The following is a 23535-nucleotide window of genomic DNA, read 5'->3' on the forward strand; positions in this document are numbered from 1 at the left end:
TCTCTCTGACTCAGTTCAGTGCTCCTGTGGTATCACAAACCCTGGGTTTGCTCTTCATGGGGAGGAGAGTTACGTCTGTGTGTGTGTGTGTGTGTGTGTGTGTGTGTGTGTGTGTGGTCTTGTGTTGTGTCCCTCTCCCCAGGTGTTCTTGTGTCCTCTGTCCAGGCTGCTGATCTCTCTGCTAATTGTTGTCCATCAAGTCCACCTGTGTTCCAGCTGTCTCGTCCAATCACCTGTCTTCCTGTCTCCTATATATTGTGGCTTGGTGCATGTGTAGGGTGCGGGGGAGGGGTGATTGTGTTTGCTTCTGGTCGTGTGCTGCTTGTGTTTGACCTAGTAGAGTTTTGATGGTGTTGTGGTCCCGTTGTCTTTCCTTCCCTCGGGAGAAGGGCTAGGGGAAGAGACCCTGGGGTCTACGCTGCATCACGTAGGAACCATCCAATGTCTTCCCTCCCCTCTCCTTCCTTCTCCCTCTCTCTGCTTTCTCCACCTCTACCTCCACTACCCCTCTCATCCCTCTCTCTCTCTTCCAATGTCTCTCTCACCCAGACTACCTCTGTCTCCTCCCTCTTTCCCTCTCCATCCTTCTCTCCCCTTTTTCTCTCTCCCTCCCCTGCTCCTCCCTCTGCATTTCTCTCCTCTCTCTCCCTCCTTCACTCCCTCCCTCCTGTTCACCCCATCTCCATCCCTCTCTCCTCCATTCCTAGTCCTCTCAACCTCTCAGTTGCTCCTAATCTACCTCTCTCTCTCCTTCACTCCTCCCTCCATCCATCCCTCGTTCCCCTCTCCTGTGTCTGTCACTTCCACACTCCTTTATCAATCCCTCCCCTCTCCATCTCTTCCTCCTTTCTCTCATCCCTCTCTACCTCCACACCCACTCTGTTCCCCCTCCTCCCCCTCTTTCTTTACCCTGAGATCCTCCCCTCATCTTCTACTCCTCAACTCCTCTTCCTTTCTCTCCCTTCTCTCCTTCTTTTCCTCTGTCTCATCCTCCTCTCCCTCCACACCCAACTCTGTCCCTCTCCTCCTTTCTCTCTGTCGCTCCCTGTCTTCCTGTCTCTCTCTCTCCATCTCTGTTGTGCTACCTCTCTCCTTCTCCTCCATGTCTCCTGTTTCACTCCTTCTCCATTCCCTCTCTCCCCCTTTTCTCTCTCCCTCTGCTGCTCCTCCCTTTACTCCTCCCTCCCCTTTCTCTCCTTCCTCTCCTCCCTCTCCCCCACTCTCTCTCCTCTCTCTCCCTCTTTCTCTCTCTCTCCTCTCCTCCCTGTCCTCTACTCCCTCTTTCTCTCTCTCTCTCCTCTCCTCCCTCTCTCTCCTCCCTCTTTCTCTCTCTCCTCTACTCCCTCTTTCTCTTTCTCTCTCTCTCTCCTCTCCTCCCTCTCCTCTACTCTCTTTCTCCTCTCCTCCCTCTCCCCCACTCTCTCTCTCCCCTTCTCCCTCTCTCTCTCCTCTCCTCCCTCTCTCTCCCTCTTTCTCTCTCCTCTATTCTTCCTTTCTCTCTCCTCTACTCCCTCTCTCTCTCTCTTTCTCTCTCTCCTCTTCTCCCTCTCTCTCCCTCTTTCTGTCTCCCTCCTCCTCCCCTCTATTCCAACTCTCAGCTTCTCTCTCAATCCCTCCACCTCTCCCTTCCTCACTCCTTTCCTCCCCCTCTCTCCCTCCCTTTTCCTGACCCCTCTCTCAAGCCTGTCTTGTTTTGCAGCAGTAGTCTCCTGTCGTCTCCAGGATCAACCTGTCTTTTTGAAGATGGCCACCCTGAGAGGTAGGACTGACCCTGCTGCTTAATGTGTCATTGACTGTTCAGATATGTGATGAGAGTGATGGGGTAGACTGAGTGATACAGTCATCACACATTCAAACAGGACGAGGCTATGGAAGCTGCACATGTTGCCCAGAAGTCCGTTTTAATGTCTATTATGGTTTAACAAAGATACTAAGATCAAAGAGATCTTGTCAAATTCAGGATGTCACCAAAACGTACAGGTGTTTCAATCAGGAAGATGAAGACTGACTAAATGAAAAGCAGGTGTGAAAATGTCCGCTGCATCCTCCCCCTCTCCCCTCCCTCCCTCCCCTCTGTATCTCTCTCTCCTCGTCTCCCTCCAGCACTTTCTATTTCTCTCCACCATCCCTCTCCTCTCCTCCTGCTCTCCTCCCCTTCTCTCTCATTCCTTCACCTCTCTAGAACTCACTTATTCACTCCTCCTCCCTCCCGTCTCCTCTCTCTCTCTACCACTCTGTCCATCTCCTCCTCCCTCCCGTCTCCTCTCTCTCTCTACCACTCTGTCCATCTCCTCCTCCCTCCCGTCTCCTCTCTCTCTCTACCACTCTGTCCATCTCCTCCTCCCTCCCGTCTCCTCTCTCTCTCTACCACTCTGTCCATCTCCTCCTCCCTCCCGTCTCCTCTCTCTCTCTACCACTCTGTCCATCTCCTCCTCCCTCCCGTCTCCTCTCTCTCTACCACTCTGTCCATCTCCTCCTCCCTCCCGTCTCCTCTCTCTCTACCACTCTGTCCATCTCCTCCTCCCTCCCGTCTCCTCTCTCTCTCTACCACTCTGTCCATCTCCTCCTCCCTCCCGTCTCCTCTCTCTCTCTACCACTCTGTCCAACTCCTCCTCCCTCCCGTCTCCTCTCTCTCTCTCTACCACTCTGTCCATCTCCTCCTCCCTCCCTCCTCTCTCTCTCTCTACCACTCTGTCCATCTCCTCCTCCCTCCCGTCTCCTCTCTCTCTCTACCACTCTGTCCATCTCCTCCTCCCTCCCTCCTCTCTCTCTCTCTCTCTACCACTCTGTCCATCTCCTCCTCCCTCCCGTCTCCTCTCTCTCTCTACCACTCTGTCCATCTCCTCCTCCCTCCCTCCTCTCTCTCTCTACCACTCTGTCCATCTCCTCCTCCCTCCTGTCTCCTCTCTCTCTCTCTACCACTCTGTCCATCTCCTCCTCCCTCCCGTCTCCTCTCTCTCTACCACTCTGTCCATCTCCTCCTCCCTCCCGTCTCCTCTCTCTCTCTACCACTCTGTCCATCTCCTCCTCCCTCCCTCCTCTCTCTCTCTCTACCACTCTGTCCATCTCCTCCTCCCTTCCGTCTCCTCTCTCTCTCTCTACCACTCTGTCCATCTCCTCCTCCCTCCCGTCTCCTCTCTCTCTCTACCACTCTGTCCATCTCCTCCTCCCTCCCTCCTCTCTCTCTCTACCACTCTGTCCATCTCCTCCTCCCTCCCGTCTCCTCTCTCTCTCTACCACTCTGTCCATCTCCTCCTCCCTCCCGTCTCCTCTCTCTCTCTCTCTACCACTCTGTCCATCTCCTCCTCCCTCCCGTCTCCTCTCTCTCTCTACCACTCTGTCCATCTCCTCCTCCCTCCCGTCTCCTCTCTCTCTCTCTACCACTCTGTCCATCTCCTCCTCCCTCCCGTCTCCTCTCTCTCTCTCTCTACCACTCTGTCCATCTCCTCCTCCCTCCCGTCTCCTCTCTCTCTCTACCACTCTGTCCATCTCCTCCTCCCTCCTGTCTCCTCTCTCTCTACCACTCTGTCCATCTCCTCCTCCCTCCTCTCTCTCTCTCTCTCTACCACTCTGTCCATCTCCTCCTCCCTCCCTCCTCTCTCTCTCTACCACTCTGTCCATCTCCTCCTCCCTCCCTCCTCTCTCTCTCTACCACTCTGTCCATCTCCTCCTCCCTCCCGTCTCCTCTCTCTCTCTCTACCACTCTGTCCATCTCCTCCTCCCTCCTGTCCTCTCTCTCTCTCTCTCTCTCTCTCTACCACTCTGTCCATCTCCTCCTCCCTCCTGTCCTCTCTCTCTCTCTACCACTCTGTCCATCTCCTCCTCCCTCCTGTCTCCTCTCTCTCTCTCTACCACTCTGTCCATCTCCTCCTCCCTCCCTCCTCTCTCTCTCTCTCTACCACTCTGTCCATCTCCTCCTCCCTCCCGTCTCCTCTCTCTCTCTACCACTCTGTCCATCTCCTCCTCCCTCCTGTCTCCTCTCTCTCTCTACCACTCTGTCCATCTCCTCCTCCCTCCCGTCTCCTCTCTCTCTCTCTACCACTCTGTCCATCTCCTCCTCCCTCCCGTCTCCTCTCTCTCTCTACCACTCTGTCCATCTCCTCCTCCCTCCCGTCTCCTCTCTACCACTCTGTCCATCTCCTCCTCCCTCCCGTCTCCTCTCTCTCTCTACCACTCTGTCCATCTCCTCCTCCCTCCCGTCTCCTCTCTACCACTCTGTCCATCTCCTCCTCCCTCCCGTCTCCTCTCTCTCTCTACCACTCTGTCCATCTCCTCCTCCCTCCCGTCTCCTCTCTCTCTCTCTACCACTCTGTCCATCTCCTCCTCCCTCCCGTCTCCTCTCTCTCTCTCTACCACTCTGTCCATCTCCTCCTCCCTCCCTCCTCTCTCTCTCTACCACTCTGTCCATCTCCTCCTCCCTCCCTCCTCTCTCTCTACCACTCTGTCCATCTCCTCCTCCCTCCTCTCTCTCTCTCTCTCTACCACTCTGTCCATCTCCTCCTCCTCTCCAGTTCTATCAGTTCTCATCTTTCTCTCCTCTCTCACTCCATCCCTCTCTCTCTCTTTCTCTTCTGTCACATTCCCTCCTCCCTCCTTCTCTCCCTCACATGTATCTACTTCTCTCTCTTTTCCCCTCCCACCAGTTTCACCTGATCCTCCTCGTTCTCCTTCCTCCCCCTGTCCTGTCTCTCCTCCTCTCACCCCTACCTCCCCTCTCTCCTCCCCTTCTCTCTCTCCTCTCACCCCTACCTCCCCTCTCTCCTCCCCTTCTCTCTCCCCTCTCTCCTCCCTTCTCTCTCCCCTCTCTCCTCCCCTTCTCTCACCCCTACCTCCCCTCTCTCCTCCCCTTCTCTCTCTTCTTCTCTCACCCCTACCTCCCCTCTCTCCTCCCCTTCTCTCTCTTCTTCTCTCACCCCTACCTCCCCTCTCTCCTCCCCTTCTCTCTCTCCTTCTCTCACCCCTACCTCCCCTCTCTCCTCCCTCCTTCCTCCCCCTGTCCTGTCTCTCCTTCTCTCACCCCTACCTCCCCTCTCTCCTCCCCTTCTTTCTCTCCTTCTCTCACCCCTACCTCCCCTCTCTCTCCTTCTCTCACCCCTACCTCCCCTCTCTCCTCCCCTTCTCTCTTCTTCTCTCACCCCTACCTCCCCTCTCTCTCCTTCTCTCACCCCTACCTCCCCTCTCTCCTCCCCTTCTCTCTCTTCTTCTCTCACCCCTACATCCCCTCTCTCCTCCCCTTCTCTCTCCCCTACCTCCCCTCTCTCCTCCCCTTCTCTCTCTTCTTCTCTCACCCCTACCTCCCCTCTCTCCTCCCCTTCTCTCTCTTCTTCTCTCACCCCTACCTCCCCTCTCTCCTCCCCTTCTCTCTCTCCTTCTCTCACCCCTACCTCCCCTCTCTCTCCTTCTCTCACCCCTACCTCCCCTCTCTCCTCCCCTTCTCTCACCCCTACCTCCCCTCTCTCCTCCCCTTCTCTCTCCCCTACCTCCCCTCTCTCCTCCCCTTCTCTCTCCCCTCTCTCCTCCCTCCTTCCTCCCCCTGTCCTGTCTCTCCTTCTCTCACCCCTACCTCCCCTCTCTCCTCCCCCTGTCCTGTCTCTCCTTCTCTCAACCCTACCTCCCCTCTCTCCTCCCCTTCTCTCTCTTCTTCTCTCACCCCTACCTCCCCATCTCCTCCCCTTCTCTCTCTCCTTCTCTCACCCCTACCTCCCCTCTCTCCTCCCCTTCTCTCTCTCCTTCTCTCACCCCTACCTCTCCTCCCCTTCTCTCTCTTCTTCTCTCACCCCTACCTCCCCTCTCTCCTCCCCTTCTCTCACTCCTACCTCCCCTCTCTCCTCCCTCCTTCCTCCCCCTGTCCTGTCTCTCCTTCTCTCACCCCTACCTCCCCTCTCTCCTTCCCTCTCTCCTACCCTTCTCTCACCCCTACCTCCCCTCTCTCCTCCCTCCTTCCTCCCCCTGTCCTGTCTCTCCTCTCAGCCCTACCTCCCCTCTCTCCTCCCCTTCTCTCTCTTCTTCTCTCACCCCTACCTCCTCTCTCGCCTCCCCTTCTCTCTCTCCTTCTCTCACCCCTACCTCCCCTCTCTCCTCCCCTTCTTTCTCTTCTTCTCTCACCCCTACCTCCCCTCTCTCCTCCCCTTCTCTCACCCCTACCTCCCCTCTCTCCTCCCCTTCTCTCTCCCCTTCTCTCACCCCTACCTCCTCTCTCTCCTCCCCTTCTCTCTCTTTTTCTCTCTCCCCTCTCTCCTCCCCTTCTCTCACCCCTACCTCCCCTCTCTCCTCCCCTCTCTCCTCCCCTTCTCTCTCTTCTTCTCTTACCCCTACCTCCCCTCTCTCCTCCCCTTCTCTCTCTCCTTCTCTCACCCCTACCTCCCCTCTCTCCTCCCCTTCTCTCTCTTCCCTCAATCAGTCTTCCTCTCCTTCTCCTGTTGCTTTTTCCTCCCCTACTAATTCACTCTCCACTATCTACTCCTCATATCAAGTTCAAGTTCTCTCTCTGCCCGACTATCTATCTATCTATCTATCTATCTATCTATCTATCTAACTCTCTCTCTATTCTCTCTCTCTCTACCACCGTAACTCTCTCTCTATTCTCTCTCTCTCTCTACCACCCTAACTCTCTCTCTCTCTCTACCACCCTAACTCTCTCTCTCTCTCTCTCTACCACCCTAACTCTCTCTCTCTCTACCACCCTAACTCTCTCTATTCTCTCTCTCTCTACCACCCTAACTCTCTCTCTCTCTCTACCACCCTAACTCTCTCTATTCTCTCTCTCTCTCTCTCTACCACCCTAACTCTCTCTCTCTCTCTACCACCCTAACTCTCTCTCTCTCTCTCTCTCTCTCTCTCTCTCTCTCTCTCTCTCTCTCTACCACCCTAACTCTCTCTCTCTCTCTCCAGTTCTCATCCTCTCTACCCCTCTCTCATAGTTTAATTATTATAACCTTGGCTCATTCCGAAGCTTTAGAGACGCCTCAGAAAGTGCAATCTCTGCTGTGCTTTCTAGAGGATGCTCTTGGTGTTGAGAGACCATGTGAGTCTGAGATGTGTGTGCTGAGGAATCTCAAGCTATCAACAATATCAACAGATGTCCTATTGATGGAGATGGGAGTGTGATTCCCTCTGTTCTCTCTGAAGTCAACAATGGTTTCCTTTGTCTTAGGGACATTTATGGAGAGGTTGTTGTCATGGCACCACAGTGTTAGATCTTCCACTTCCCTTCTATAGGCCTCCTCGTCATTGTGGCTCATTAGTCCAACTAACTACTGTGGTAGTTCCCTCTCACAACTAATGATCCTGCATACAGACACACTGGTACAAAACACACTCTCCTCTTTCCCCTGGCACCAATTCACCTGCATACACACACACATCTTTCTCTCTCACACACTTCCCAGGTTCTACACACATAAACATCCCCAAATCACCCTCTCTCCCCCCTCTCTCTCTCTCTCTCTCTGTCTTTGTCTTTCAACATGAATATACATTTGGACTTTGGACCAGGTCAGACGTAAACCCAAGGACAAGCAGAAACATTCTAAAAAGACGCCTGTGGGAATCAGACCCAAGTCTGGGTACAGAGAGACTGTGGAGACAATAAATGATCATTAAGTCATATTAGTGACAACTTTTCACTTCACTACCCTACACTATCACCCCCAACTACACACACACACACACACACACACACACTTCACACTAGGCTTCCCTGTCTAGTTCATGCCCTATGGAAAGGACAGACCCTCTCCCCAAGTCAGGAGAGCCAAGGGGGGAGGCTTCTTCACCTTGTAGCCCAACTTAACTCACATTCCTCCTTCCCTTCGTCTGAATCACTTAAAGACACAAACACACCAAAACAGACAAGGAAGCTGTGACCTATAACCTCAAGAGACCATCCTGACCCCACAAGCTCACAGTCTGTTTCTCTCCAGGGACCAGGATGGTCTCACAAGGTTCCAGACTTCAGCAATAATGACAGCTCTGAGTCCCACTGCACTGTGAACTCTTCTGCCATGGATGACAAACAGTCACCAGCACAACCACACTGACATGCAGTGTAGGCCAATCATCAATAAACCCCTTTCCAACAGAGAGCATAGGCCTGTTGTGGTTTTTCACATGCCTCTGTAATATGATCTTTAGAAACGTCTTTAGACACGAAATAGCTTCCTCACTTGCTCCAGCACGCATGCGCACAGCGTGCTGGAGCAACGATTGCGCGCTGTGCGCATTAGTGCTGGAGCAAGTGAGGAAGCTATTTCGTTTCGAAAGACGTTTCGAAAGATCATGGCATGTGAAAACCAAAACAGGCCTATGCTCAATGTAACAACTAGCGATTCATCAAGACAGATTGATGAAAACAACCGTTTCGCGGCAGAAAATAGATTTTTAGAAACTGCATTCTGAGGGCCCCGACCACAGCCATTACATGGATATACTGGCTCGCGCTGGATTTTAAATTTCTTCTACATGCCTCCGAACTACACCAAAGTGATCTCGGTGAGTCAAACGTCTTATAATATGTCGTAAATAAGGTCCAGGTTGTCAAAAAACGAGCATTGTCCTTTAAGTTTGATGTGTTGCCTCATTTTGCCTGTACGGCATTGCTGCATCGCCTGCACAACGGATGGCCATCATCTATAGCTTACTTTATCTGGTTTAAAACCGAAATAGTTCCATGTTAAACCTTAAGTTATGTTTCTTCAATAATGTAACATTTGATGGTGCGGACTCGGAGCTAGGGAACACTTCTGCCGTTACGATAGCCTACTGAGAACAAGACTGGCTTGCGCCCAGACATACAGATAACGTCAATATTGCATGTGTGCGCGAGCCAACACATTGGGAGCTGTCACAACGGTGTCGCGAGTGACTGCGGAGATGTGTGCGCGAGCCAACAAATTGGGAGCTCCACAATGGTGTCGCGCATAGACATATATAATACGTATATATAATACGTATATAATACGTATATGGTGTCGCGAGCCAGTCTTCTCATTAGCAGAAACCAGTGAATTTGGGAACAGAGGTAACATTGTCCCCCTGCCGTGTTCAACGGTAGTACCATATTCCATGGTAGTACCGTTGTATAGAGCTTATAGTATAGTTGGCACCGTGACGTTTTGGCACCGTGGTAGACCGTTGGTACCGGTATATCGTGCAACACTACTGTCCAGGATAAAATGTTTTGGGTTATCCATGTTAATTGGTCAACTGATTGTGTGCTCCCAATTATTGATGATGAGACCCAGGTGTGCTGTGTCATGTGGCCACTGAGCCTACAGGTATATATCACCAATGCTCATGTGCAAATAAATTGATTGAGTGTTTCACCAGCATCCTGTCTCCACATTGTTTCTTTTCTCAGTTCATGTTTTAGCCGGTATCTAGCAAGTAGTCAAGCTCTGTTTAACAGGTTATGGGCCCAGATGCGTTGGCGTTTGTGGAGAGATATCCGGCGTGAGCCATCAAGAGACAAAGTTTGTACTTCCATTTGAACGTGTGTCTCACCGTTTGGAGTACCATGAGCGAACGTTCAAGTATGAGTTCACGTTGGTCTCGTCTTGTTTTTGATGGAGACGAAAGGAACTATGAACTGTGGGAGACAAAGTTTTTGGGCCATCTGCGGTTGCAGAAGCTAAAGGACACCATTTTGAATGGGCCCGCCGAAGGTGCAGATGCAGATGCACTGGCTGAAGACACAGCAAAGAACGTCGAGGCGTATGCTGAACTGATCCAATTCCTGGATGACAAAAGTTTGTCCCTGGTCATGCGAGAGGCAGCGGATGACGGGCGTGGAGCACTCAAGATTGAGAGACTATTATGCAGGCAAGGGTAAGCTGCGCATTGTTAGTCTTTATACAGAACTGACCTCTCTGCAAAAGTCAAGCAGTGAGAGTGTGACAGATTATGTCATACGTGCTGAGACATCAATCACAGCTCTGAGAAATGCTGGTGAAGTGTTGAGCGATGGACTTTTGGTTGCAATGGTTTTGAAGGGGCTGCCAGAATCATTCAAGCCTTTTACTATTTTTGTCACTCAACGTGATGACACACTCTCTTTTGCTGACTTTAAGACTAAACTGCGGAGCTATGAGAGCACCGAGGGTATGCGCACAGCTGTGGCCAACGACAACGTCATGGGAGCCCGAGTACAGCCGAGGAAGGCTACCATGGCAGGCGCTAAGGAGCAGGGCATTGAGAGCATGGACATTGTGTGTTTCCGGTGTGGTCAGAGAGGACACAAAGCATCGGCATGTCAACGCGGCCAACAGTGGTACAGCCAGGGCAAGAGTACTGCACGACGGGGGCGGAGGCAGCGGCAGGACAACGCACGTGGAGTGTCTGAGGAGACGGATGACAATACCTTTGCATTCGTGACCAGCGAGCCTCAGCCAGGGCACAGTGTCATGAGAAAGGGCCTGATGGTGGACACCGGTGCGACGTCGCATATCATCACTGATCTGGAAAAGTTCAAGAGCTTCGACGACGGATTCCAGGCTGAGACTCTGTGTGGAGCTGGCCGATGGCACGAGATGCAAGGGGGTCGCGGAGCGCAGAGGCGACGCGGAGGTGTGTCTGGCCGACAGCAGGGGGCGGCACCTCAGCACCACACTGAGGCAGGCGTTGTACATCCCCTCCTATCCTCAAGACATCTTCTCTGTAAGAGCGGCAACTTCTGGTGGGGCGACTGTGATCTTCAGGGAAGGAGAAGACGTCCTACAGTGCAGAGACGGTACACGTTTTCTCATTCATGAACATGACAGATTGTTTTATTTGCCTACAGTGCCAGTGAACAAAGACTGTAATGATGAATGTGTGAGCTGTCATGATATTCAGACGTGGCACGAGATTTTAGGACATTGCAATCATGATGATGTCCAGAAATTAGAGAATGTTGTGGATGGTATGTCAATCAAGGGTAAAGGATACAAGTCCATGCAATGTGAAGTGTGTACTCAGGGGAAGTTCACTCAGAGCAGGAACAGGAAGTCTGACGTGAGAGCCAAATCAGCTTTAGAGCTGGTACACACAGACTTGGCAGGCCCTATAGACCCAGGCTCCAGGGAAGGGTATAGGTATGCACTATCCTTTACTGATGACTATTCGAGTGCAGTGTTTGTGTATTGTCTGAAGCAGAAGAGTGACACAGTGGAAGCCACAGAGAGATTTCTTGCCGACATAGCCCCATATGGGAAGGTTGTGTATCAGGTCAGATAATGGTACTGAGTTCACAGGACAGGTCTACCAAGCACTACTTCGTAGGAACTGCATTAGACATGAGAAATCAGCACCATACTCACCACACCAGAATGGAACTGCTGAGCGTAACTGGAGAACCCTTTTTGATATGGCCAGGTGCATGCTCTTAGAGAGCCAGTTACCCAAGGAACTATGGCCATATGCTGTCCAGACAGCAGCTGTGGTGAGGAATAGATGTTTCAATAACCGCACCAAACAAACACCTTATTTCATACTGACAGGAAAGAGACCAAATGTGTCCAGGATGCAGAAGTTTGGTACTGTGTGTTATGCCTACAGGCAGGACAGGAAGAAGCTAGAGGCCAGGTCTGACAAGGGCATCTTTGTTGGCTATGACAAGAACAGTCCGGCCTACATGGTCTACTATCCTGACAGTAGAAAAGTGATGAAACACAGACTGGTGAAGTTTATGACCGACATGGTTGAGGGACAGCAGACTGACGTGTCTGATGATGATTTTGGTGTGCAGTATAGCACAACCATACTTGACCCTGACAGACTCAAGCAGAGTGAGATCCCAGAGGCTAGGCCAGGTCCAAGCCACATACAGACGGGTGAGGCCAAACAGGAACAGGAAGCACATGAATCTCCACAGCGATATCCTGCTAGAGAGAGGAGGAAGCCAGACCTTTATGGAGTGGAGAATGACCAGGCTCAGGTCAACATAGATTATTGCTATAGGATGGTTTGTAATGTACCTCAGACTTTCAGAGAAGCTGTGACTTCATCCAACTCAAGTGAATGGGTAGATGCAATGGATGAAGAGATGAAATCTCTGAGGGACAATGACACATTCACTCTGACCACCTTACCTGAGGGTAAGAAAGCTGTGGGGGGTAGGTGGGTGTATGCTATCAAAAGCAATGTTGATGGATCTGACAGGTACAAGGCCCGTTATGTAGCCAAAGGATACAGTCAGGAGATGGGTGTAGATTATGGAGAAACGTTTTCACCTACTGCTAACCTGACCAGTGTTAGAGTTTTAATGCAGAAAGCTGCCCAGGAGGATCTAGTTTTGCATCAGATGGATGTTAAGACCGCCTATCTGCATGCACCTATTGATTGTGAGATTTACATGGAACAGCCAGAGGGTTATGATGTGAAATCTCAGACAAATGACAAGATGGTCTGTAAACTGGAGAAGTCACTTTATGGGCTTAAGCAATCAGGTCGAAACTGGAACCAAATGTTGCATGACTATCTGTGTGAAAACATGTTTGTACAAAACCCAGCTGATCATTGTGTTTATGAAAGGGAAACAGAAAATGACAAGGTGATCATACTGATCTGGGTTGATGACTTGGTTATTGCTGCTAGTGATGAGAGAGCTTTAAAAGATGTAAAAGAGATGCTCACAGTAAAATTCCAGATGAAAGATCTAGGCAGACTGAAGAATTTTCTTGGTATCACTTTTGACCAGTGTGATGGATGTGTGACTATGTCACAGCAGAGTTATGTTGACAAACTGCTTGACAGGTTTAACATGCAAGATTGTAAACCTAGGTCAACACCTTGTGAACAGAAAGTAAATTACACTGACGATGGAGAAAAGTTGACTGACCCTAGAAAATATAGAGAGGCAGTTGGTAGCCTAATCTACCTAACCTCATGCACTAGACCTGATCTGAGTTTTGTTGTTAGCAAACTGTCACAGTATTTCAGTGAACCAACAGAAGAGCAGTGGACAACTGTAAAGCATGTGTTCAAATATCTTAAAGGCACAAATGACAAAATGTTGTGTTACAGAAAATGTGACAAGGGCCTGAGATTGCTAGCATACAGTGATGCAGATTGGGCTACTGATGCAACTGACCGGCGTAGTACAACTGGCTACTGTATTAGCCTGAGTGAGAATGGTCCTTTGATTTCTTGGAAAACCAAGAAACAGCCAACTGTAGCACTTTCAACGTGTGAGGCAGAGTACATGGCATTAGCTGCCACTACACAAGAATGTCTGTACTTGTCCCAATTGCTAGAACATCTTGATGATTGTCAGTATGATGTACCTAGGATCTATGAAGACAACCAAGGTACAATTGCATTGGCTAGGAATCCTGTTAATAGACAGCGATGTAAACACATTGACATCAAATACCATTTTTTGAGATCAACTGTAAATGATTGTAAAGTATGTTTGGAGTATTGCCCAACAGATCAGATGGTAGCTGACATGATGACAAAACCAGCTACTAAAGTTAAGCTACTTACATTCTCCAAGTTCCTGTTTGGGTGATAGCCAGGCATAGGTGAAGTTGGTTTGTATAGTGTTCTTGTTGTTTTTTTGTTTTTTTGTATAATAATGTGTGAGCATGTGGGGGTGTTAATTGGTCAACTGATTGTGTGCTCCCAATTATTGATGATGAGACCCAGGTGTGCTGTGTCATGTGGCCACTGAGCCTACAGGTATATATCACCAATGCTCATGTGCAAATAAATTGATTGAGTGTTTCACCAGCATCCTGTCTCCACATTGTTTCTTTTCTCAGTTCTCAGTTCATGTTTTAGCCGGTATCTAGCAAGTAGTCAAGCTCTGTTTAACAATCCATGAATGTTAAATGTAGATATATTTCTTAGTTTCTTATTTTAATCTTGCTTTATCAATTATTTGTTTCACCTAAGATTTGGGAGGAGGCACTGCCTCCCTTGGCTACTCGCACCACACGCCACTGAAAAGCCCTGTTATGGAAACATTAGCACCATTAGAAGAGTGAGATTATCACCAACTTCCTCAGAACAAATGAGCAGAGTATTAACATCATTCCATCCACCTGTACTCTATGGATACCAACAACAGCATCAGAGGATCCAACACTGATACAAAAGCTTAGTGGGAGCAGATCCCCGTCATTACCACTTAAGAGGGCTCTAAAAACCTCTCCTCTCACCGGATTCTGATCAGGGACTGGACATGACGTGGTGCTCATCCAACAATTATGAGTGTGTGTGTGTGTGTGCATATGTGTGTGTGTGTGTGTGCATATGTGTGTGTGTGTGTGCATATGTGTGTGCGTGCGTGCGCATGTGCGTGTGTATGCGTGCGTGTGTGTGCGTGCGTGTGCGTGTATGTGTGTGTGGTGTGTGTGTGTGCGTGTGTGAGTGTGTGTATGTGTGTGTGCATGTATGTGTGTGTGCTGTGTGTGTGTGTATGTGTGCGTGTGTGCGTGTGCGTGTGTGTATGTGTGCGTGTGTGCGTGTGCATATGTGTGTGTGCGTGTATGTGTGTGTGCTGTGTGTGAGTGTGTGTGTGCGTGAGTGTGTGTATGTGTGTGTGTGCGTATGTACCCATCACTATGAATATAGTTAAAGTGTAAGCAGCTCTTAGGTGTTTGAACAGTTGTGACAGATTGTATTGTATTTTGTATGACCCCTGTTTTCTAGGCCCAAGTAGATAATGGTGGTGAACTCGGCTTCAGTTAAGACACATGAATAGTCAATGTCAATACTCACATTTTCCAAGTCCAGGTCTGATCCAGCACTCTCCACCATGATCCACACTGTAGGAATAAGCAGAGGAATGATGAGGATGATGCAATGAGACGTCACCACTTTTGGGCTTTATGTGTTTGTTAGTTACAAGTAGATTGCAGGATTATGTTAAAACTACCAGACCTATTTTCCCGTGGAAGGGTGACTGTAGCATGAGCCAAGGAAGAACCCATTCAATTAGAGAGAGCGGATCTGAATCACGGGGAGGATCCAAATTCATTGAAAAATCATTTTTCACTTTTGTTGACCATGCCAGAGAGACCAGACCAGCACCTACGGGTACTTTGCCATGTTTAATACATCCATGGCTGTTTATCCCTGTATTTTCTGCGGGTATTAGGACCAAAATAATTGAATCATGGCATGAAGGCAAAGATCAACTGCTTTGAATTAGCTAGTTATGCTCATAGCTAGCCAGATGACTGCTGTCGGTCCTGTCATATGTAGCTATCTAGGTAGCTGAAATCCATCAGAGAGCAGAGCTGAAGAGCACCTGTTGGACCAACCCCAGCTGATGCACCACCAGTATATTGTTGACATTTGTCTCCTCTAGGTTCTCTAATGCTACTGCACATGCTGACAACATGCATCATGGGTGGAGGTCTGCACTCTCAAAGTGCCCTTCTGGTTATAGGGTGATTTGGGTCTGTTCTGTCAAGAGACTCGTAGGCTGTGAAAGTTGAGACCATCTAGTTCAGAGAGGGGGGCTACATAAGAGACACTGGGTGATTTTCTTCCACTTGATTTAAAACTCTCCTCTTACTTGAGTTTCTCCAGTCTCCAGTGTGGATCCTCCAGTCCAGCAGAGAGCAGCTTCACTCCTGAGTCTCCTGGGTGATTGAAGCTCAGATCCAGCTCTCTCAGGTGGGCGGGGTTTGACCTCATAGCTGAGGCTAGAGAGACACAGCCTTCCTCTGTGACCATGCAGCCCGACAGCCTGTAGAAACACATCGATACAAACACATTACTACCCTCTGCTGGTGAAAAGAGAGAGTTGAAGGATTATATTCCATCTTCCTACAGACAAATATTTGAACATTGGATATGCCCTGGTTCACACATTGTCAGATTCTTGAATACAAAGTGATCTTTTTTTGTCAGTCAATATGTTTGATATGCTTTCTCTTCCTTGTAACCCATGCTAAATAAGAATGCTCTGAGACTCCAGGTTTATTATAGAAATGGAAAAGCCTGGTCTCTGTAGTACTGAGACATTCCAATCCAACCAATGAAACTCCTCATGAGAGTTCAGGTAGGTTTACACTGTAGTTTATCTGTAGTTACTGTAGTTGAGCTGTTTCTAGTGGGAACATCCAGCTGATCATCTGCTATGATTGTAACAGTTCATAATATCTCCCATCATGTCATTCATAAGAGTCTCATTCCAAAGATGAGAAACTCTGGTTTAAAAAGCTCTGGCAGCATTTCTCTGTTAGTCTGCATCCATTCAGTCTGTAGGGAGATGATGATGATGATGAAGATCACCAAACTGCTTCATTTGCAGTGAACACATGATGCATAAGGAGAGATGTCCTGTCTATGCAGTCCCCTGGAGCAGACAGGTTCAGAGGCAGGGTTCTGAAGGAGTGTGCTGTACAGCTGGGAGTCCAGCTCACCCAGCTATTCCAGCTGTTTTAAACACAGGCTTTGTCTCAGCAGCTTCCCACCATCATCCCCTCATGCCAAGACTATGAACGATGGACCCTGAATCAGACCCATGGATAATGGACAGTGGATCATGGATCATCTCAATCCAGCTCACCCAGAATCTCCAGCCTGTCCCTTTTCCCTTGACTACCCTGCAACCTTTCACCCCCGACTACACACCAACACACACACACACTATAACTGATACTTAAACAATGTTACACTAACACACCAGTACTTTAACAATGTTATTATTATCAAGGGATATGATAGGCTGTTTCTGAGCCAGGGAGAGCACATTTGGAGTTTGTGTGTTAAATAATTGTCTGTTCAAAGTTATCTTTAGAGTGCATTACACGAACGCCAGACTGGCAAAAATATACCCAGAGACTGATGACACCTGTAATCGGTGCAAGCAATCACCTGCTAATCACACACACACGTTCTGGTCCTGCCATGAGTTGACAGATTTCTGGCGCGAAATTTACGGTACACTCAGTACTCGACACAGACCTCAGACCCGACCCACTCACTGCCACATTTGGGATCTCTACACACATAACACCCACTCTCTCATCAGCAAAGCAGCGAGTGCTGGCTCTCACCTCCTTGCTAGCTAGACGTCTCATCCTATTCAAATGGAAACACCCCCGCCCCCCCTCACACAGTAGCTGGTTGAAAGAGGTTCTTAATCACATAACGCTGGAGAAGATAATAATCTCAATCACTAACTCCAAACTATCATCTGACAAGACGTGGAAGCCCTTTATTGACTATTTGAACAATACTACTATCCCCCCAGATGACTAGATGCTGACCCCCCCCCCCCCCTCTACCTCATCTACCCCCCTTCCCTTTTCTGTACTGTTTGGTTTTATGTGTCTGTCTCGTCTTTATTTACAGTTTATCATTCATTTATTTACTACATCCCTGCTTTCAGTATTGTTAAGTGCTTTGTCAGGGTTTGGATATGTGGGCAGGAAAGTGGGTGAGTAAGGTTTCGTGTTTTTGTCCTTTTGCCAAAAATCAATAAAAATAATTTTGAAAGAAAGAAAAAGAATAGTCTGTTTGTGCGTCCTTCGTAGCACACTCTATTATCAAGGGATATGATGTGATATGATGAGGCCAGTGGCATAATGTAGTTATGATGGCCCCAGAGTGAGCTTATTATGATGGGCCCTATTAGTGCACACTACTTGAAGCACACACAGCACACTGTAGTCTATACACATTTTAACATCAGTGTGCTGTTGAATTAGCTAGCCTACGTTGGCTATTGTACTGGCGAAGTGGAGGTCAGAAAGCTATCAGAACCATGCGCTCACGCAGTAACAAACAGAGGCTCAATCAAATCAAGTCAACTTTACATAACTATGGCTGGGAAGGTTTAGGCAAAAACAACAACACATCAGCAAGCAAGTTGCTACTGTAGATAACTCGCCTATAAACTACTGTAAATAGTTGAGCTGTGGATAAGAGCTAACGATAAGTTTACTATTGACATCCATAAACTTTCTGCACTCAGTTTAACCAGGGCTTGTTGCTGTCGGCTTCACACAACAGAGATGCCTTCATTAGCTGATCTAAGCTAATATTCTTAAAAACATCTGAAAAACACGTTGGCTACACAATGAAACAGGCGCTGAGCGGCGACCTCACTCCATGATAACAACCTGCAGGGGCACGGCCTACCCCAAATCCCCTTGAGAAACACTTGTAGGCTAACATTACTCACCTATTTGAATGGCATTCCACTATTCTTGCATTGAGCAAAATCGTAGACAATGTCCTTAATATTCAACTCTTGGACTCTCATTCACCCATTCACACACACACACCAATGGTGGTAGTTGCCATGCAAGGTGCTAGTCTGCTCATTGGGAGCAATTTGGGGTTAGGTGTCTTGCTCAAGGACACTTCGACATGTGGACAGTCGGAGCTGGGATTCGAACCACTGACCCTTCGATCATTGAACGACCCGCTCTACCAACTGAGCTACAGCCACCCCGTCAACAGTTCACCTTTTGCGCCTAGTGAACCAAACCGTCTTGTGTCTGATCAAATAGAGACTTAACATTGGACAAGAACATACAGTATTACCCAGCAATCATCATTGCACATCTGTGTATGACAAAAATATGACACGTTTATTAATTGAATCGTTTTAAGTGTATTTGTTTATGTAGAATAAGCATATAATGTTGTTATTGAGTAAGACTTCTGCAGACTATTTTCTGGAGAAAAAAACATGAGGGGGGATGGCTTTTAGAGGGTATACATAGCAAATGACACTTTAATTTGAGTCCACGGTGCAGGCGTGATTCTGAAGTGGTAACTCACCCGTTCTCCACCTAAAACCTGGTTGGAGGCCCTGCTCTCTCTACGGGCCCTCTCACCCCACAGGCCCCAGTGCAACCGCACTGCCTGCAGTCTATATTTACCCCCTGTGAGAGGCTGTTTCTGAGCCAGGGAGGGAACACGCTTGGGGTTTCTAACAGCACAGCTAATGCTCAGCCGATAGCACCAAGCTAAAGCAGAAACAAGCTTGGTTGAATAGACCATTTCCGTATAGTACTGGAGCTATGTGCAAATTTTGGTGATTTTTTGTCCACGGGAAGTTAGACTTCAGTGGAAGATGGAGAATAATAATAATAATAGTAGTAATAATAATAATAATAATATAGGCAAATACAATAGGGTTCCGGCAACTACGCTGCCTGGCCCCTAATAAAGTTCAAAGTACAAATTTAGTTCTGTGGCTCAGGAGGTAGAGCAGAGCATCCAATGACCGTAGGGTCGGCGGTTCAAATCCCGGCTCCTCCTGTCCACATGTCCAAGTGTCCTTGCGCAAGAACCCCAAATTGCTCCCAATGAGCAGGCTAGCATCTTGCAAGGCAGCTACTGCCATTGGTGTGTGGATGTGTGTATGAATGGTTTAATGAGGCCATTGTAAAGTGCTTTGGATATAAAGTGCTATATAAGTGCAGTCAATTTAACATTATTAACCCATTTAATGCAACGTAGGCTACCAATGATACTGCTCACATTTACAAAGGAAATGACCAAAAGGGCAGCAGCTCCACCAGTTACACAACTATTTGATGAGCTGAATTAGCTACTAGCAAATATCCTACTCCTACCTGACGCAGTGGTAAGAATAAAACAGTTCACATACAGAGACGAGTCACATCTCCAATTGAATCCATTCCGCTTTCATTGCTTGAGAACAGCCAAGTCTCTGAAAATCCATAGCAGGTTTTGCTCGTTACCCTGCTGCAGTTACCTTGAAGTGAGAGAAACACAGCAGACAAACAGCTGAGTGATCGCCCAAGAGTGGCAGGAAAAATAAATGTAATTTGAGAGATTAGAAAAGTGGGGGGATAAAGCCTATATTTTGAAATGTGAGGGGGATATGTTCCTGGGCTTTACGACTGCAGGTAGGCTACTTTGGGGGGTTTCAGTTGATCTCCTCTATGGAGGTTTGTGGCTGGCACGCACTTCCACACAGCACTGTGGCAACTTGGCTTTTTCCAAACAGCAGGTCCCAGACTGGGCTTGCGCTGAACTGTGACTAGTGAACTGAGTTTGAACTCAGCTTCGCTTGCTGCTTTTTAACTGACTGTCAATGTCCGCGCATACAGATCCAAACATACATCCACAGTATCAGATTCTCACGCTCCACTGGCTCAATCCCAATGTCCACACTCACAGACTCACAGATTTATTATCTTTCTATGTAAGTCGCTTCAGGCTCTTGACCCCTTCCCCAAAATCAGATCTGCACGAATCACGTAGGTGACCTATTTTGGATTCAAAACAGCAAATTTCATCGAAAAGTGACAATTGTGCATGTCTGGATAAGGAAGGAGCAGTCACTGTCCACATACTCTGAGTATGTCAACACCCTGACCTCCCGGATGGAGGAGAGCTCCTTGGAGCTGAATGTCTCTGAGACTAAAGAAGTGTTCTGCAGGGGGAGCCTCATACCTGACGCCCCAAATGTTCTTCCTCTAGCCCCGAACCTTTTTAGTCCCCCCAAAAACAAAAACACTAGGGAGAAAATAGACACCAAACAGTTCCTTAGAAAACACAATCCCCAACCTCACACATGAGGGCTGTAACAGCACAAACAGAGGAACAAGACAAACAGAAAACACATGAACCACCGTCTCCACCTCACCACAGTATGGGCCCCCCTCCCCCACCCCGGGGTCAAGCCCGGCCAGAAAGCGCTCGGTCATCAGGGCAGGACTCTCCACTGCAAGACCCCTGTCCTTTTAGGGATGGGGGGCTTATACAGCACCCACCACCTGAACCTCACACTGCTTCCCCCCATCTAGAACCCCCTGCCACTGGTGGAACCCAACCCCCTGCAAGGCCCCGACGTTCCTCGCCTTCACACATGCCTCATACAGAGCCCTCCCCCTCACCTGTCTGAGGTCACCAGGCTCCTCCCCCTCACCTGTCTGAGGTCACCACGGTCATACAGAGCCCTCCCCATCACCTGTCTGAGGTCACCAGGCTCCTCCCCCTCACCTGTCTGAGGTCACCAGGGTCATACAGAGCCCTCCCCCTCACCTGTCTGAGGTCACCAGGGTCATACAGAGCCCTCCCCCTCACCTGTCTGAGGTCACCAGGGTCAGCGTGTGTGTATGTGTATGTATATATATATATGTATGTTACGGTCAATGTGAGAAAACGGGGAATGTGAGCTTTTCCCGGTTAATGTGCACATTCCCCGACCTCGCGGGAGATGTGAGAAATTGGTTAGTATTTCTCACATCTCCCGCACGGTCGGGGATTGTGCACATTAACCGGGAAATGCTTACAACTCCCGACCTTGCGGTAAATCTAGGAAAGCGCAACCGTATGCAAAACGTCTGTGCAGCCGGGTGGTGGGAGAGGGCTTATGTGACGCCTCAGAGGGCGTGCACCATAAGAGGCACCGGCAGTTGGGCTAACGTTACTGGCGCACACCTGTGAGAGATTTTTCGTCTTTTCGTCTCTTTCGGCTAGCTAACGTGTAGGGTTCCTTTGGAGGTTCCCACCTTCCTGTTGTTGCAATGTTCCTTTTGCGTTTGTTAACTTGATCACCAGTGTATCCTCCTAATACTACTTACACTGTGTGCAGCATAGGCTATATTACTGTTCAAGGTAGACCACAGACTGTTATTAACTGTAGGGGAGGACCGGGACGAATGAAACACTTTTTGGTTTGATCAGATTTACACAGAAATTAATAAAAATGGAGATACAAAATTTTGATGACAAACAACTTGTACATGTCCTTTATTAGTTGAAAGTTTCGTTCTGTGGTGTAACAGTTCAATTCAAGACGGCCGAGAACAGAAGATGTGCATTGTTTCTCTTGTCCCTGCCGTGTGGGGCGAGTGAAACAGATGAGTGGGACGAGTGAAACAGTGAGATTGTTTTGCTTATTGTGTTGCGTAGCCTAGTGGCTTGTAGGCTAATTATCTTAACTTTCAACACATGTATAATTAGACCCAATTTAATGTTTCCATTAATGCAATTGATGCTATGTATTCAAAAACCATGGGCAAAATGTCAAGCGCCTCTCGTTCTAAGCGCACGAGCCCTCTCCCACCACCCGGCTGCGCAGAGGTTTTGCATACGGTTGGACTTTGCTAGATTTACCGCAAGGTCAGGAATTGTAAGCATTTCCTGGTTAATGTGCACAATCCCTGACCGTGCGGGAAATACTAACCAATTTCTCACATCTCCCGCGAGGTCGGGGAATGTGCACATTAACCGGGAAAAGCTCACATTCCCCGTTTTCTCACATTCACCGTAACATACATATTTCTTACGTTTTATTTTAATTTAATTTAGTTTAATTTAGTTTTATTTTATTATTGTAATGTATATATCATATCTCTCCGGTTAATACTCCATTGGATTGCATTGGCAAATGTAACATTTTATGTAATGAATGTGTATATGTATGTCATATGTATGTATATGTACATAATTGTGTATTATTATTCTGCTTTGGCAACAACGGTTTATTACCATTCATGCCAATAAAGCTTATTTGATTTGATTTGACAGACATGGGTAGAGAGAGTGAGTGAGTGAGTGAGTGAGTGAGTGAGTGAGTGAGTGAGTGAGTGAGGGGGAGAGAGAGAGAGAGAGAGAGTGAGTGAGTGAGTGAGTGAGTGAGTGAGTGAGTGAATGAATGAGTGCTAGCCTTGACAAGAAATAACACACTGCCCCAATCTTCCATCTGCTTTCACCTTGGCCAGCCCATCTCAGCCCAGCCTAACCCAGTCCAGTCCAGCCTAACCCAGGCCAGCCTAACCCAGCCCAGTCCAGCCTAACCCAGTCCAGCCTAGCCTAAATGTATATTTAATGGACTATAACGTTTTTCTTCTTATATTAGACTAGGGTGCCTTGGGATTTTAAGTACGTATGAAGGGTGCCGTGACTGAAAGAAAGGTTGAGAAACGCTGGTATATAGCGTGGCTCTTGGTGGTACCACAGTCATTGTTGTGTCTCTTAGTCTCTGACTGGTTGGCCACCCCTGCCCTAATGATTTGGGATCCTAGCAGCGCCCCTGTCTTGTTCCTAATCTACATTTGTATTTAGTCTTGATTGTGTCTTTGTTCCTTCAATAAAGGACCCACCCACCACCTACAGTCTGTATATGTCTGTATGTAAGCTTTGAGATGATAGTCCCTATTTTGTCAACTCTACTGTATGTACTGTAGTCCAAAGATAATTTCTCAAGTTGAATGTTGATGCTCAAAACATCCCTCTTCAAGGACAGAGATGTACAATAACTTAGACATTTAAATCCAATCATTTAACATTTGAATATGCTCAGGTATACAGACCTCAGTTTCTCCAGTTTGCAGTGTGGACTCCCCAGTCCAGCAGAGAGCAGCTTCACTCCTGAATCCTGCAGGTCATTGTTACTCAGGTCTAACTCTCTCAGGTGGGAGGGGTTTGAGCTGAGAGATGAGGCCAGCAGAGAACAGCATGTCTCTGTTAATCTGCATCCTCTCAGGCTGAGGAGACAAGGACAAGTATTAGCAAACATTTTCACCAGTAATCAGTGCTTTGAGAAAGCGTGTTTTCATTGGCAAAACACATTTTCAGACTAATAAAGTACAGAAACGGGTAACTTCA

At 48.3% G+C, this 23535-nt stretch overlaps 1 protein-coding gene across 1 annotated transcript in view; it reads right to left on the bottom strand.

Annotated features, from left to right (window-relative positions):
* Window positions 1–23535, bottom strand: part of LOC311322618 (uncharacterized protein) — a gene marked incomplete at its 5' end in the record, with an annotated part of 67901 nt that overhangs the window by 6401 nt on the left and 37965 nt on the right. Inside the window, 3 exons of the mRNA XM_084454700.1 lie at window positions 14701–14747; window positions 15503–15676; window positions 23241–23414. Of these exons, the coding sequence (XP_084310826.1) occupies window positions 14701–14747; window positions 15503–15676; window positions 23241–23414 (395 nt within the window). The remainder of the gene's footprint in view (window positions 1–14700; window positions 14748–15502; window positions 15677–23240; window positions 23415–23535) is intronic.

The sequence above is a fragment of the Borostomias antarcticus genome (assembly GCF_949987555.1).
Source record: "Borostomias antarcticus genome assembly, chromosome: 20".
Taxonomy (NCBI): Eukaryota; Metazoa; Chordata; class Actinopteri; order Stomiiformes; family Stomiidae; genus Borostomias; species Borostomias antarcticus.